This window comes from Falco peregrinus, chromosome Z (genome assembly GCF_023634155.1).
Source record: "Falco peregrinus isolate bFalPer1 chromosome Z, bFalPer1.pri, whole genome shotgun sequence".
Lineage (NCBI taxonomy): Eukaryota > Metazoa > Chordata > Aves > Falconiformes > Falconidae > Falco > Falco peregrinus.
Genome location: NC_073739.1, coordinates 19129778 through 19145943, shown reverse-complemented (window position 1 = coordinate 19145943; position 16166 = coordinate 19129778). Strand labels below are relative to the sequence as shown.

Sequence of the window (16166 nt, the reverse complement as noted above, 5' to 3'; positions counted from 1 at the left end):
TGAGACACTAAGTGACACGTGCCCCACAGGCACATAATTTGATTTCTGTCTTTCCAAAGAAACCTCTGAGATGGTGAAGACTGCCACAGCTACAGGCCAGATAGACAAAAAAACCCAGTAATCATTCCCAGGACACTCAAGTCTCAGGTGTCTGGTTAGTATATTCTTTTTTCAGTATCAACACTGAAACAGATTCTAAAAAACAAGAAAATATGCCATCTAAGAATTTTACTTATCAGATACTGACTGTTCTTCTGGCCTGGGACGCTAGTGACACCCTTTATCTCTCTTGCAGTTTGTAAATTTTTCACTCCCTGCCTTCCTGTTTTATAGCATGAAGGGTAAGTTTTCTGGCATTACATGCATGACTGTACATACAATATATGCTTTGTCTACTCTTCTCCACCAGTCAGTCATGATACCTGTGATTATGGAGGACTACACTTGGTGGCCATAGTGGTCTTTTCCGCTGCCACTGCTAACATGCATTTCCCTTATTTTCCTCTTCCACAAAGGGCAAAATAAAGCACCCTCTATGTCTTAATCCCTGCCCGCCCCCCCCAGTATTTAGTAGCCGCAGCCTGTTCCCTCTGTATCCATAGTACATCTACCAGGACTTTCATGCAAACTTCCAGCAATGAAATCATAGAATAAGAGAATCATTTATGTTGGAAAAGACCTTTGAGATCACCAGGTCCAACCATTAACCCAGGACTGCCAAGTCCACCACTAAACCATGTCCCCAAGCACCACATCTATGCCTTTTTTAAACACCTCCAGAGATGGTGATTCCACCACCTGCCTGGGCAGCCTGTTCCAGTGCTTGACCACCCCTTCCGTAAATAAATTTTTCATAATATCCAATCTAAACTCCCCTGGCATAACTTGAGGCCACTTCCTCTTGTCCTGTTCCTACTTATCTGGGAGAAGAGACCGACCCCCACCTGCCTACAGCCTCCTTGCAGGGAGCTGTAGGGAGCAGTAAGGTCCCTCTGAAGTCTCCTCCAGGCTAAACACCCCCAGCCCCCTCAGCTGCTCCTCATCAGACCTGTGCCCCAGCCCCTTCCCCAGCCCCACTGCCCGTCTCTGGACACGCTGCAGCCCCTCTACGTCCCCCTTGCAGAGAGGGGCCCAGACCTGAACACAGGGTTCGAGGGGCGGCCTCAGCAGTGCCCAGTGCAGGGGGACGGTCACTGCCCTGGTCCTGCTGGCCACACTGGTTCACACAAAAGCCAGAATGTAAGCTGAGAGTATTTTATCTCCTTCATTCCCTTACCCCCTTTGCTGTCAGTTCAGAACAGGCTCCCCAGGGCTCAAATGCACAACCTATCTTTTGCAGGCTTTGCGTTGACTCCTGTTTGTTTTACTTGGTTTGCTTTATTCCTTGCATCTCCAATTTGAAACCAATGCTCAGAACATCTGATAAAGTATGCAAAGTACTTCTGTAACACTTACTTGGAAAAAAAACCCCCACCTTTAAAATCTTTGCCTTAACAACATCTAAACTCTCAAGCATAAACTAAGACTGTCAAAGCACAGGTCCACCTCCCCATGTGCCTTAAGAGTTTGGTTTTGCTTTCACTGATGTCATTAAATCCTAGTAGAATTTAAAGCATAAGAGAAAAAACCAGGTCTTTTACTAATGTTAGCAACTTGTTCTTCTTATAAATTGTATCTTCTTGTTAAACATTATGTGTGACACTGTTACTTTCTTTTATGTCAGGAAGTAGTATTACTCGGAAACAGAAATTTGATATTTAGCAGAGCACTAGCAATCCTATTTAATTGTAAATGTTGCAAATATATTGACTGACTAAAACTAGATAGCCTCCAGAGGTCCCTTTCAGCCTCAACTGTTCTGTGATTCTGTAAAACCTGCATCTATTTTGTAGTTCACTCCCTAGGGCATGGCGCCGGAGATTGAATGTACTTTTTTTACAGCCGTTGACTACTGCAGAATTTAAATGTCTGGCTTCTGTACTGTACACTGGCATCAAATGGCATTTTTAAGTAGGTGACGAACAGCACTGATCAGCTATGAAGGGATTTCACCACCAGGAAAGGTTGTTTTGCTTGAGATTTTCATGATTATTAACCAACAAGTAAGAAGGAGGGAATGCAGAATTGAACTCGGAGAATGAAAGGCCTTAGGTGGTTAAACACCACCAATTCTGCACTGAAATAAAAATAACAGCTTCTTTTCACCCCGCCATGATACTGCTACCCTCATCTCCCATACCGCACGGCATTACGTAACAAGCCAAAACGCATTGATCAAAATCCACCACAATTTACGTCTCTTCCCATTGACTACAAAAAAACAACTGCTTGTTGCAAAGAAAGGTTAGTTTAAACATAACACCTTGCATTACAGACTTCTAAATCTCTGATCTCCAGCATCGAAGACAAAGCTGTGGGCTTGGCAAAGACATCTTACCACAGATGTAGACATCACAGCCGAACTTTATTCTTACCCCTTCCTGAAGTACCCACTATTTCTGTTCACAGCTGCTCAAACTCACAATTCATTGTTTCACGTTCTTTGTTAGTTTCTGAAGTAAAGTCTAAATCACTACTTCTAAGGGAATATTTTTATTACAATTTTTTTTTAAGTGAACAGGAATATTCATTCATTTCCTCTTTTGCCCATAGGAAAAAGCAGCCCTTCGAATCAGTAGCTGAAATGTTCTCAAGTGTCGTGTACTTGCTTTTGCGAATATTAAACCAAAATTTTCTTCCTTCTATAAATAAAATTATCTTTGTAGAGGAGTTTCATAAGGTGGACATAGTAAAAGCAAAAGCTTTAAGTTTTAAACCAATGGAATTTCTGCATTTTTCAAAGTCAAAGTTTTCTACACACCTTAATGAAGTTAATTAAGTGGAAGCTTGTCTGTGCATGCAGTGATTCAGTGCTTTGTTAATTCCTGTATGAAGTGAAACGTAAACATTTTGGGATCAAGACTTGAGGGTAGCACATTCTTAGAGGTCCACTGAAATCACCAGTCAGCTACCAATGCCTTAGAGAAACCTGCCAGTACTGACCTTCATAGATATGCAAAATACATCTCAGAGTATGTCCCTGGATTTCAGATTACAAACCTTTCAAGGATAAATGCTCTCAAATAAACTAAATGCTAACTGCCACTTTACAGCATTATAGCCTCATTATTGTAAACTGCCAGCAGGAACAGGACCCTCTGCAGAGACCCTAGCATTTGTATATCGTATGTCAAACTGAAGTGCAGGTTTCCTCCATTGCAATGCAAAACAGACTATTTGATCTTTCATTACTGATCTGTATAGTTACAAATATCAATACTGAATTCAGCAAAAGGTAGGGAAAAATACATTAGTTTATACAGTGTCTATTCAGTCCTCTACATTGCTTCTGCTGAAACAGATCTGTGGTGAAGATTTTGGATCCCAAGTTCCCCAGCCTGAATCTGCCACGCCATGCAGAAACGCAGGCTCTCTACTTCTCACTGCTAGCCAGCCAAGCACTAGAAATGAACCACAAAAAAGAAGTGCGACACAGAATCACATGATGAAACTGAATCAAACCAGACCCCAAACCAGGCAGGGAATCTTATGAAGAAAAACAAAATGCATGAAAAAACATCCCAAACAGATTAATGTAGAATGAAACTCTCAAAGTACAGCTTTCCCAGTTTCTCTCCTCGTCACTCAAAACAAGGCTGTGTACAACTGACAGCAGATTTAAGGCTTGTGCTTTTGCTGATGTTCTGGTTAAAATTACCAAGTTGCTGGCAGTTGCATTTACACCGCTAACCCACAGTGTATTCAGTTGTCATGATGGAGATGCATCCACAAAAGTGTACACCTACCATTAAAAACCACAGATGCAGACAGAGAAAACATGAAAACCTGTAACTTCCAGATTTCCCACAATACAAAAAAAAAAATGTTAAGGTCAATGCGTGTATGACTAACAATCAGATTGGTGCTATTTATTAATGCAGAAACAGTCAAAGCACTCAAAATCTTTCACAGAGTTATATACAGCAACTGTTACTACTGACAGTGCTACCACCGGATCTACGAAGTATCTACCTAATATGCAAACATGAAAAATTAAGCCTTAAACATGAAAAACAAGTCATTCTGGCTTTAACGCCATTATGAAATTGATGAAACTGTTCTCTTCTGAAACTGATGAAACACTACTTCTTCTATTGAGTGTGAGGTACAGAAAAACAGAAGTTGTTTCATAAAGTAGCAGAAAAATCAGTAGCTCTTTCACACCTCTTTATGATATGTTCTCCTCTTACCACATTTTGCAATCTAATTGTAAGAAAAAATTGCTCCAGAAGGTTGAAATAACACCTGCAATACAGTTTTAATTTGCTTTAATTACTACCCAAATGTGTTTATAGAGACTTGAAATGCATGAGGAGAGAGTGGAGAGGGGAAGTAATTTGCTTCTCAAAAAGCAGTATTTAAGAACACTTATGAAACTGTTACATTTGACAGAAGACTTGACCAAATGATAAACCATTACTGATTAAAGGAAAGATGTATGCTGTTGAATAAAAATTACAAATTACAATTAGTATTTGAGCGTTACATTTTCCTTATGTTAGCCCTGGCACATCTCATTATTCTTAGAAGCCATTGATTTGGCCTGTTGCTATACTTAGAAAGAATCCTGACACAGAATACAGCCTTTTGAAATGGAGGTGCAAGGCCCTTCCCTTACCCAGATATTTCTTTTGATTCTCCAGAATTCACTGACTTTTCCTCCCTGATCTCTAAAGTCTCTCTCATTTATGACAGTGCAAAGTTTGCAAATTCCTTAAAAAAATAACCCAAGGGTCTAAGAAGTACTATAATATAGCACATGCTGTCATCCACTGATAAATGGAAGGAAGGCAGGGAAACTAAGTCTCCAGTGCAACAATCAATTCTGCATGATGGAAAAGACTGACAGAATTTCAAAACAAAGTACTATCTTTGCATATGTGGAGTACTGTGTCCAGTTTTGGAGTCCACCATATCGCCCAAAAAAAGGAGCTGACAAACTGAAGTGAGTCCAGCAGACAGCCACTGGGATGGTTAGGGAGCTGCAGTGCATGATACCGAGGACAGGCTGAGAGCTCTAGGTTTGCTCAACCTGAAGGCTAATGTGGACCTAACCACTGCACCTAACCTGTTACTGAATAGTTACAGAGAAGACAGAGCCAGGCTTTTTTTGAGGATATACAGCAAAAGAACGGGGGGCAACAGACACAAGCATTAGGAATAACCACCTTTGTAGCAAGGGCGGTCAAACACTGGAACATGTTGCTTGAGAAACTGTGGGACCACCATTCTCGCAGACGCTACCAACTTGACTGGAGAAAGCCTGAGCAACCTCATCTAACTTTGAATTTGGATCCAACGTCGAAGCTGGCTCTGCCTGAAGTGGAAGGTTGTGCCTGATAAGCTCCAGAAGCTCCCTGCAGCCTCAGTTAGTCTATGATTCTCTCTATTGACCAGACAGCTCAAAGGACTGTATCTTGTTTGAAGTTAAAGGTATGAGTCTTGAAGGTTGCAATGGATTAAAATATTTGATTGCATAAGTATAATTATATTAATGGAATTTTCTCAAAGCAATCTAGCATTCAACCCAACAATTGCAGCTAAATTATTAACCTGTTAATAGTTCCAGTGATTCTCTGCAGTAACCTACCAGCTACAGCTAGTGCTTATCCCATGGCCTCTGCTCAAATTATCACCTAGCTTAGCTTCCTCATCTGCTCCAGCTGCACAAGGAAAAGATAGCCAAATACATGGAGTACAAAGGGTTCTGCAGAAGACAACTACTCCATATTGACTTCCAAACATGGTATACAACAAAAAACAGGTGTTCAACCCATTCAATTGAGTCCATAGAGGAAGCAATGAGAGTGGCCACCTAACCCATTCCCGGATAGATTATCATAAAGGTTACTCTGATTTGCCCAGGAAAATAAAACCAACCATTCCTTCGATTTTTAAGGGGAGAGATGCAGAGCTGCTTCCAGAGTCTAATGGTTTTAAACAGCTTTAAGTCAGTGCTCTTACTGACAGATTCTAGTGCCTACATCTAGATGGAGCTGCAGCAGTTGTACTACAAACCACGACAGTTGTATTCCTGTCAAAACCCTGTATCTTGCTTCATTAAAAGTACAATCCTCCAAACTACATTTTAAATATCTAGCAGTTCTAACTTGCCTGTACACTTCATCAAAATTTCCCACTGCTCCTTCCTCATTACGGTGTTATCATCTTGCTCCACCCCCACTATTTTTACCTCTGGCAATGCTTTCCCCATGCATATGTGATATGGTATTAAAGGGTCTGGTTAGCAGTAATTCTTTCCAATGTCTCAGAAGCTTACATCTTTTTTTCCTTCTTTTCTGTGCTAAAAGTGATCTATGTTGCCTTTAGCTTGTCCTATTAGTCTTCAATTCTAATAGCCTATAGAAGGCGTTACAAGACATGCCAAATTGTTAAGCGTTGCTCAGCTTTACAGAGCTGTGTACACATGTATGACCCTTGTAATCTTTTAATTTCTTCACTGGCAGTAGGAAAGTTATCGGAGGAATAAAGATGTCCTGAAATTGACTAACCCAGATCTCTGACACTTTCACTGGGGCCAGATGATTCTTCCTGCTCCCAAACTGAATTTTTCAGACTACCCTCAACAAAAGCTCCCTGTTTCACTGGTCTGTATATTTTATGGAGATTGTTGTTTTGACAAGGGAGGGTAGGCGAAGAGCAGGTGAAACAAAGGAAGCTCACGTTTTTAGTCTTCGGGGTGAGAGAGAAGGCGGGTCTGATATACGGGAGTACTGTACTAGTTGCTTGTATGGATAATGCTTTGCTTGCACAGTTTGGATCTCTCCATTCACTGTCACAAAAGCATAAAAGATTCTAATAAATGCTAGTTTTGAAGACAGTGAGATGGAGGATCATACATTATGGACTCCCATCTATGTTCTGGATGGAGTAAGTGGCCTGTAGGAGCACAAGAGCAGAAAATCTCTTATCTAACTGAACACAATTCTACCCTGGAAAACTCTGACACAATGACAGGTGACTACAAAATGTCAAAGCAAATCCATGACTACCTACGGGAGGGAGTACTGACTTCTCAAAACAGTGAGCGCTCTGTGATTTTATAACCGCTGTGGTCTGCGCTGCACTCTAAAAGGAACAAAACAGGTGAGCTCATTCCTCAGTAATCTCCCTCGGATTAAAAAACACGAATTGTGTCTAAAAAAGCTGTGAGCACTTGCAGGAATGCAGAGATCTCTCTCTCCCACGAAACACGGTACTTAAAACTAAGCACAATAAAAGGTGCAATGCACTGCTTCCAGGTTTGTAACAGAATATCCATCATTTCATAGGCTATGTATTACATTCACTCTGATACCTGTTATTATCTTATTTTTCCTTTTCGACATTAGATTTATCCCCAGTTGTTTTCTAAATATACAACATAAAACCTGTAGAATGAAGCTGAAGTTTTCTGGAGCATAACATATATTACTATTTCCTTCTATTGAAAAATACCATGTAAAAAATTCGTTAACACCACAGTAATTTTAACTGGCATTATCATATATTTGAAAAGGTTTATTCTTGATACATATTTTTAAGATGACAGCATTAAGAACGTTGCCTTCGTATCTCAAAAAGGAATTGAGTCAACAGCCTGAAACCATTTGGTACCTTCCTTGGTACATGACATGCCACCATGCAACACCAGACTGAAATTATGCCTGGCAGTTGAAATGCTACAGTCTTCTTTACCATGCTCTTTGTTTCATCCAGGGCAAAAGCAACTACAAGAAAATATCCCAGGGTTATTCACATCATGACAGTTCTTGGAATCTGTAAACGCAGTACAGATTGATGCCATACATACACCAACACACACAAATACATTTACCATGGCACTGTGGTATGCAGATGAATACAAAGACTGTTCTAATGTTACTAAGCAGCATGATGGAAGAAAAAAAACCTGTTTCATGTTACCGTTCTAATACAGACCACGCAGAGATCAAAGACAAGCTGGAAAGCTTAGATATACTGCTACATAGCCCATATCCAGCAATTAGTAAGAAATACAGTGTGGTAATGACTGTCTTTCTAGTACAGTCTTTTTTCTCACATTTCCTGCTAAAAACGTAAGATTTAACTTGAGGTCAAAGATTCTATCTTTGTTCAATTAAGTATAAAAAAGAAAATCTTCAGGTGTTCACCATTCAAAATTGACCCTGACCTTGCGTTTCACTGTAACATAGGTAAAGGTTTTATTACTGTAAAAATGAACTTTGATCTTGTTATGCAGATTTAAAAAAAAAAAAAATCTATATTAACCCATTAGACCTACTTTTATAGACATCCCAATGTTCTCCAAATACTGTGATTCGATTGTATAAAGTAGCTGGAAGTGAAGTATTGCTCACTTCAGCACCAGTTCACTGTCAGAACACACGCAATGTTCAATGCTATTACTGTACCCTCAAACCTTTTTGTTCAGACTGATCTTCCAACACATGGTCTAAGATTCATGCCTGGAAGCTGCAACCGAATTTCAGAGCTCCTTACACATATCCCTTCACTAGCTCCTGGCCAGTGATGCTGCCCGGGCCACTAGAGCATGTCTGCTTTAAGGAAAATAGAAAAATTCTGACTTTGTTTACAAACAACAGTAAAATAATATTTTTCCTCTAGCTTTGTCCTTGTTTCACTTTTTAGCATGCAGCAGATTAACCACTATGCTTTCATCGCTAACTCTGGCCTTGAAATGTACAGAATCTGGTAAAGTAACTACTTTATAATTTTCCAAGTGTACCCTCTACCCCTTCCATAGTGTCACAGGCCTTCACCTACTAATTCCCTAGCTCAACCTCATAATCTGTGGGTAAATCGGAATTTCTCCTCTAGAGTGACATTCAGTCTTGCACCTAAAGGAAAAATTACCCACCACCCCTTTAGTAAACCACTTCAGATTATTTATGTTCAGTGTCAAAAGCCTTAGCCCCAAATTCAGTTTGAATTTGTGAAGCATCAATTTGCTTCATGCAAAAAGCAGTTTCTTGACAAAACAGAGCTACTTTAAAGACTCTGAATGCCTGTTTTATGCCACATACACTGGACCATGAGAAATCCACAGGTATTTTGACAGTATTTTTCAGTATTTTGATCAGTGACCTTTCATGCTATATTCAATCAGACTAGGCAAAGCAGTGTAAAAGCTGCACTTCTACGTATCTACCTGTTAGTCCCAGTCTTTATTCACAGACACACTAACCCCCCTTTTCTTCTGCATCTTCTAAATTATTCCTTTACAAGTGGGAGTGTATTACCAGCCATACATTTACGGACTGACTGAAAAACCACCTCAGTGACATCTGTACCTCATCTTCCCACAATGGCTACTGTTTTTATTTTCCATTCTAACCTATTAAAATCACAGGACAGCAATACCCAAGTATTTTCCCAGCTAAAAATAACAAACCAAAAGCTACCCTTTCTTTCCAGTCTCAGCCACCTGCTCCAAGTGCTTTTTTCATCATGAAGATCCTGGCATCTCAAATTGTTTCAAAAGAAATGTACAGAAAGGCAAAAATATTTTCAAAGGATTTTAAGAATATGAGTCATCTAAAAAGGTAAGAGGTTTCTTTCAACAAGAAAAATCTACATTTCAAACAAAGCCAACTTGGTAAAATTGGCTGCAGCTTCCTGTATGAAACTAGATGATCTTTCATGCTACGGCATGCATGCTGATCTCTGCTACTGTAAAACTGAGGGAGAATGCTCACATTTTCATATTCTTATTCACATATTCCCTTTTTCAAACAGTTTCTATAGAGAAATATTTTTGCAGCTCTGCTTTTTGATAAATCTGTCCTACAGAATCTTCTTGGGAAAACAAAAAGAAACGCCTTTTAGTTCACCTGCTCATTCAATGAGATGAAAGAAGAAAAAGAAAACAGCACTGTTGTAATTCTTATCAGACACAGGCTATCATGCTTCATTACGAACCAGGTTCTATCAGTATAATTAGTGTTACGTTTGATTCAGTCCAAGCTGACTCTTCTGCAAAACAACAGAGTTGCTTTATGCAAGTAAGGAGATAGAGGCCCCTGGTAACGTTACTCTTCAAGTGAGAAAAGTTGTACAGAGTGTGAGAGGAAAACCATCTGAAATATTCTGAAAAGTTATTGTCTTCATCAAATGCAAACTCCTCAGGTTGCCCTGCTGCTTGCTTATCTGTTGAGGTTTTAAAATTATTTTTCTGAGCTATAATGGATCTCCGTAAGTTTGAATCTCCCTAAGCACTATTCATAATCATGAAACATCAATTCTGTTCTAAGAAATCCAGTGTATAACCCCACCACTGCCCTGTTCCCTCTTCTGTATAAATGCTCTTTTGTATATTGGCACTTTCAGGAAATTGCCCTCCTCCTCCCCCGCTTACTCCCTACTGTCTTACTCTGGCTCGCACCCCCTCCCAATCAACACTAGGGAATAACTGTATTTTTGTTGGAGCAGTTCCAGCTCTTCCACACGTTCCACTCCAGAAGCAGTAAATGAAACCCTATAGCTCTGGCACACTCTCCTCAGCTTTAACACACGCACACGCATGCATGCATGCACAACTCACTCGGACAGGGAAGTAAGTGGCACCAAGCTTTGTCCCAAAATAATGACCTTTCACTTCTCCCCCATGCAACTTCCTCTTCTGTGGAAAAATACAGTGCTTCCAAATTAAACAAATCTTCCTCTTTCGGTCTTCTGCTACCAGTGTTTTGAAACACCATTCCTCCCCGCCTAACAGCCGTCCGCATGCAAGTAAATGGCCATTGCCCAGACGGACGGATACCCCTGGGTGCCAACAGCGGTCATTCCGTGCCCAGGGACCTCGGCGGGGCTGGGCCGTTGTGCCAGGGCACCGTCCGCTCCCCTCCGAGCACGCTGCGTGGCGCCGGGCCCCCCCTCCGCGCGCACCGGAGCGGGCTGGCGGCGCGGGGTGCGCGGTGCCTGCCCGCGCGCAGCAGGCGCCCAGCCACCCTACCTACCCTCCTTGGGCTCGTCAGCCCCCGAGCTCATGGCGGCGGCGCGGCACGGGGCGCCAGCCTACCGCGGCGCGCGCGCTGGGAAGCAGCCGCAAGTCAACTTCTCACAGAAGAAGGAAAAAAAAAAAAGGGTGGGGGGGTGGAGGGGGTTGGGATTTTAAGGGGAAAAGTCTATGAATTCAGCAAATCACGACTAAGCTACTTGAAAAGGATCCCGCCCCTTTCTCAGCGGCACAGCAGCGCCGGTGTGGGAGCCAGCGCCTCCCGGGCTCCGCGCCTCGCTGGGAGCAGCTGCTGCCGGCCCGTGGGCAGGGCGGGCTCCCGCCGCGACCGCGACCGCGACAGCGACCGCGACAGCGACCGCGACAGGCCCGAGCCCTGCGAGCGGGCAGCGCCCGGCTGCGCGACTGACCGCCGGGGTGGGGCTCTCTTAACGTGCGGGAAGATCTATCGAAATAAGTTATTTTTTTAAGCCTGAACTGTACATTCCAACACTGGTTATTAGCTGGAAGTAGTTCTGTAGCCTCCATAATTAACACTGGCTGATATAGGACGACTAAATACACACTTAATAGACGAGAAGCAGCATCTTTCAGGTAGTTTAAGTTATTTTTTCTTCCACGCGTGCTCAGTGCATGGTGCCATCTGCCCTGAAAGAAACGATTCACCTTTTCTCCTTGGAAAAACTTATTTCTTTGTGCTACAGACCCTCCTTCGTCCTAGAAAAGATCATTATTTTTAACTATTACATGACACTTTCACAGCACAGCAAGAGAACCAGGGTCTCTTGCAGCCAGCCCCCAACTTGCATCACGCATGCCTTCAGAGCGAAGTCGGGGGGGAACTACTTGGAAGCCTATTTTCCAGTTGGCACAGCCTCCAGTAAAATCATTGTCAAAAGGAACCATCTCTTCCTACTTAGTCATTTAATACATTTTTAGTACAGCAAGCAGGACAAAACCTCAACGGAAACGTGATTGCTCAGACAAAAGGATAAGTGTGATCTCAGGAGAAGTCCTGATGGTGCTGTCAGCTCCAACACGCAACCAAAATCCCACCTACCTCCCCCTCACGAGGTTAAATGCTTGTGCCTGAAGGGTTGTCAGGGTCTTTGTGAAAGTAATACTATTAACAGTTAGCAAGCCTGTTACTGGAGCCAAGTAGAAGAAATATGTGCATTTCAAGATGAAGTCAGAAAGAGCCAAAGATGTTAGCTGCACAAAGTTGGGGCACATAGGAGAAAAAATAAGTAAACATTTCAGATTGTAACATTCAGCTGTATTCATTAAAGCTTATGGGAAGACTGTAAATCGGTAGGATGGTCTCGTAAGTAAAAGGTACAGAATCAGGAAAGGCGGTATGAACTTTTCAGCCACAGCAAAGTTGCTGTGGAACCAGGGTAAATAATACTTAAGAATGTGGGCAACTTTTGTCCTATTTTGAGTGATTTTATTAATGATAAAGACTGTTCTTTCCTCAGTACTTTTCCCATGCCTCAGAAATGCAGATCTCATTTTAGTTAAAGGCTCATGGTGACACTGGTGATTTGTTCTTTTGCAATACCACAGCTCAATGGGTTCCTGAAGGACATTCTTCAAGAAGCTAGGTGTCTTCTACAGGCCTCATCGTTTCCTGCAGTGTGGCAAAGCACAGCAGCTACATCCCTCAAAGCACAGAGAATGAAATATTTTTATTTTATTAGTTTATTAATTAGTATTTTACTAAAAAAATAATAGTATTAAACTAATTACAACATTGGACTAGCTAAAGAAGCCACATTTTCAAGTAAAAAAAAAAAAGCCAACGTATTTTTTAAATTATTCATCTGGGGTAATTACTGTTTAGGAGGTTGAAACCACTCAAAAAACCCCACACAGAATAAGAAGAGGAACAGGAAGAAACCTGGTGTTAGTCAAGATGAACTGCAATAGCTTTTGGGGACCTTTTATCAAAGGGAGTGTTGGTAGAGAGATAAAATAGCCATAATATAAGCCAGTATCAAGAGTCCTGCATGAATAGACTTACACAATAAATGGATGCCTTTTGTTATTTTAGATGACGGGCAGACACAGAGATAATGAGCCTTGTGGTTAAATGTCAGCAAGTTCTGCAAATTAAGGTTTCTCAAGTATCTAAGAAACTTCAAACCTCTCTGCACAGATAACAAAACCCCAATGGTTTTTCTTTCTCCCCTAGAGCCAAGAACACATCTCTTCATTCAGCCTTGTTCCTCCTGCATACAGGTCTCAACTAAGACTCCAGAAATGTTTTTGATGTTTCATTTTGGTTGTTATGCTTCTTCAAAACACATGCATTGGCTGAAAAGATCCCAACCAGACTGAAGAGTGCTTAAGTAGCTAATTTTCTGACCTTAGTTTAAGTGGTGAATTGTACTGGCATTCAGTCATGAGGACATTATCACCTTCTTCAGAGTTTACACCCAGCGAACTCCAATAATTTTACTTAGCAGGCCAGTAAAAGTAATGGAATAAGGCAGGCAAAAAGTAAACAGAATCCATGGACAATGCTGGAACCCAGGTAAGGGATGGCACTACCTTACCTGCAGGGAAGAACCAGTTAGTTATCAAAGCATCCAGACTGATTTTTTGATACCTTGATGAGTAAACAGGCTGGAAGCTTAAGGAAAACCTTCTTTCATAGTAAACTGTGCATGTAATGCAGTGTAGGAAGGCCAAAACAAAGAATGACAAAACCTCTAAAAATAGAATCGATAGATACAGCTAAATTTAACAGGGTAGATTCAGTTAGGGAAAAGAAAAGTAACTTCCTAAAATGAAAGGCAGAAAACCCAACACACATTTGGACAGATGGTGTCTTGGAGTGAAGGCCAGAATTCCCAAAGAAAAATTACATCTTTTGTGTAGCACAGACAAAAAAATGGGTTTACATACTAAGATTAAGTGGCTAAAAGTCTAAAAGCCACAAAGCTGGGTACAGTGAACTATGGTCCTTTAAACCCTTCTCTGCTGAAACAAAAACCTTCTGGTTTTACTTTAAAAAAAAAAAACAAAAACCAAAAACAACAAACCAAACCAAACCAAAAAAAAACCAAACCAAAAAAAAAAAAACCCAAACAAAAAATCCAAAACAAAACAACCCCAAAAACTTAGTTGGTTTTGTTTTGGTTCAGTTTGGGTTTTAGCTCATCATTTGCAAATTGTCCTTATTTCTGGTAACTCCAAGGCAGAGCTACCACAGAATGAATGGGCTGTAGCCAGGCATTGGCTTACTACAGCAACACGCAGAGCATTGTGAAAGGATGAGTAGCTGTGTCAGCACATCCCCAGCCCAGCTCAAAACTTTGTTCATGTTTTGTGTCTGAATGTATGCCGAGACAGCTCTGTTTACAGAAGCATTTTCTTAATGGAGACACAGGTGGCAAATCCTATCACATCTTCTATAAACACTTAAAATAAATAATAAAAATCGTAGTAGCCCAAAAATGGTGCTAAAATCAGTGCCAAGAAGATTCTGAAGCTCGATGCCGAAATGTCAAAAAAGACTGTAATGTTTTGGTTCACAAAAAAGAGGAAGCAACACTACTATATGGAAAGTATCAGGAAGAAGCTTTCAAGAGGAGGCAGCTGCCATGGAAGCCAGACTAAATCTACTGCAAAAAACAACCCTGCACAGCCCTAGAGCAGTTCTAGAGAAGGAAGTGGTAATGTAACACTTCAGGTATTACATATTCATGTGGGTTTTTGTAAAAAAATTTCTCTCCCGTGTTTGGTTAACTGATAACTTCTGCTCTTCGAAAAAGTCATGTTCAATGGGTTGCAAACCTTTAAACAATAAAAATAATGTCCATGCCAACTTGCTACAGATGAGAGCCACCAATCATTGTCTCTTTCCAAGACAACCACATGTCTTTTGCTGGCTGTAACTGCACCGAGTTACTTGAAGCCACATGACAGAACTCTGACGGCGGCTGAGGAAATCTGGGTTTCCCACCCTACTCCCAACTGTGAGACAAAAGACAGAGGTACACAAGTACCCTGAAATATCACAATACACATAACTGCAGCTATGGTTTCTTTATGCGATGCCAATAGCCATGCTGTAGAGATTTTCCTACCCATGAAGTAGCAAAGATGGAGAACGCTGTGTGGATCAATGATGAGAAAGTAGAAGTGTTGCACTACACTGTCCTATGTAAGATTGTATAGCTAAACGAAGTACTGGCTTTTACAGTCCTACCACAAACAGAGTTTTTCAACCAGCTGTTTTCACAGAGTAAACTCAATGATACCACACTTATTTAACCTAGGGATTATGTAAACTTTGCCATTTAGCAATCATGCAGTAATATACAGAAAGGTGACACCACCTCTCTCCTGTAGCCCCAAGTTGTACCTATTTCTGATTACAAGGGGTTTCATGTTGACACATTTTCAACTTCGGACACTCTTCAGTGGGTGTGGATTACAGGCACATAATGCAAGCACTGAGATCTTGCAGCATAAAGCAAGATGACGATGCTTCCCCCAGCACCACCTATCTCCTAGGATGCAGAAACCCACCTACCAGGCATCCTCCCAGGAGCCAAACAGTGCAGCCCTGACCTGCTGTCTTGTGCTTTCTGCTGTTGCCACACACAGACATCACATGTGTGCGAAGGTGCACCCAGACATCACAAGTACATGAAGGTGCACAGGGAGGAGAGAAGAAAGATGTGGAGAGAAGGGAACAGAGTCACAGAAAAAAGTAAAATTTCAGTTTTCTTGCATTGTATCAAAGTTGTTCTGCTTTCAGTTATACACTTAAACAGTTGCACAGACATTCAAATTAGCAAACCAATAAGCTATTTTAAGATTATTTCCTAACCCAGAGGTAGAGCAACACCATCTGTAGTTGTGTTACTTCTGTTATTGCAAAAGACAGTGCAATATGCACTGTCTGTGTAGCATGAGCACAGCAAAAACAAATGCCAACTCTTATGCAATTTTGTTAATTTGAGGTTTAATAGTTTAGAGTAAAAAGAGGAGTTTTGATTAGCTGTGTGATTTTAAAAGCACTGTTTATACAATTCTGTGACTAAAAGGATTTGGTACAATACCATATCTGTTGTTG

At 41.2% G+C, this 16166-nt stretch overlaps 1 protein-coding gene across 5 annotated transcripts in view; it reads right to left on the bottom strand.

Moving 5' to 3' along the window:
* TNFAIP8 (TNF alpha induced protein 8) overlaps positions 1-16166 on the bottom strand; it is a 66264-nt gene that overhangs the window by 10056 nt on the left and 40042 nt on the right. The window contains exon 1 of one of the 5 annotated variants that reach the window (XM_055791079.1): positions 11079-11165. The exons of the other annotated variants lie outside the window; for them this stretch is intronic. Within the exon in view, the coding sequence (XP_055647054.1) occupies positions 11079-11109 (31 nt within the window). The 5' untranslated portion in view covers positions 11110-11165. Of the gene's footprint in view, positions 1-11078; positions 11166-16166 lie in introns of those variants that run through there. 5 annotated transcript variants of the gene reach the window in all.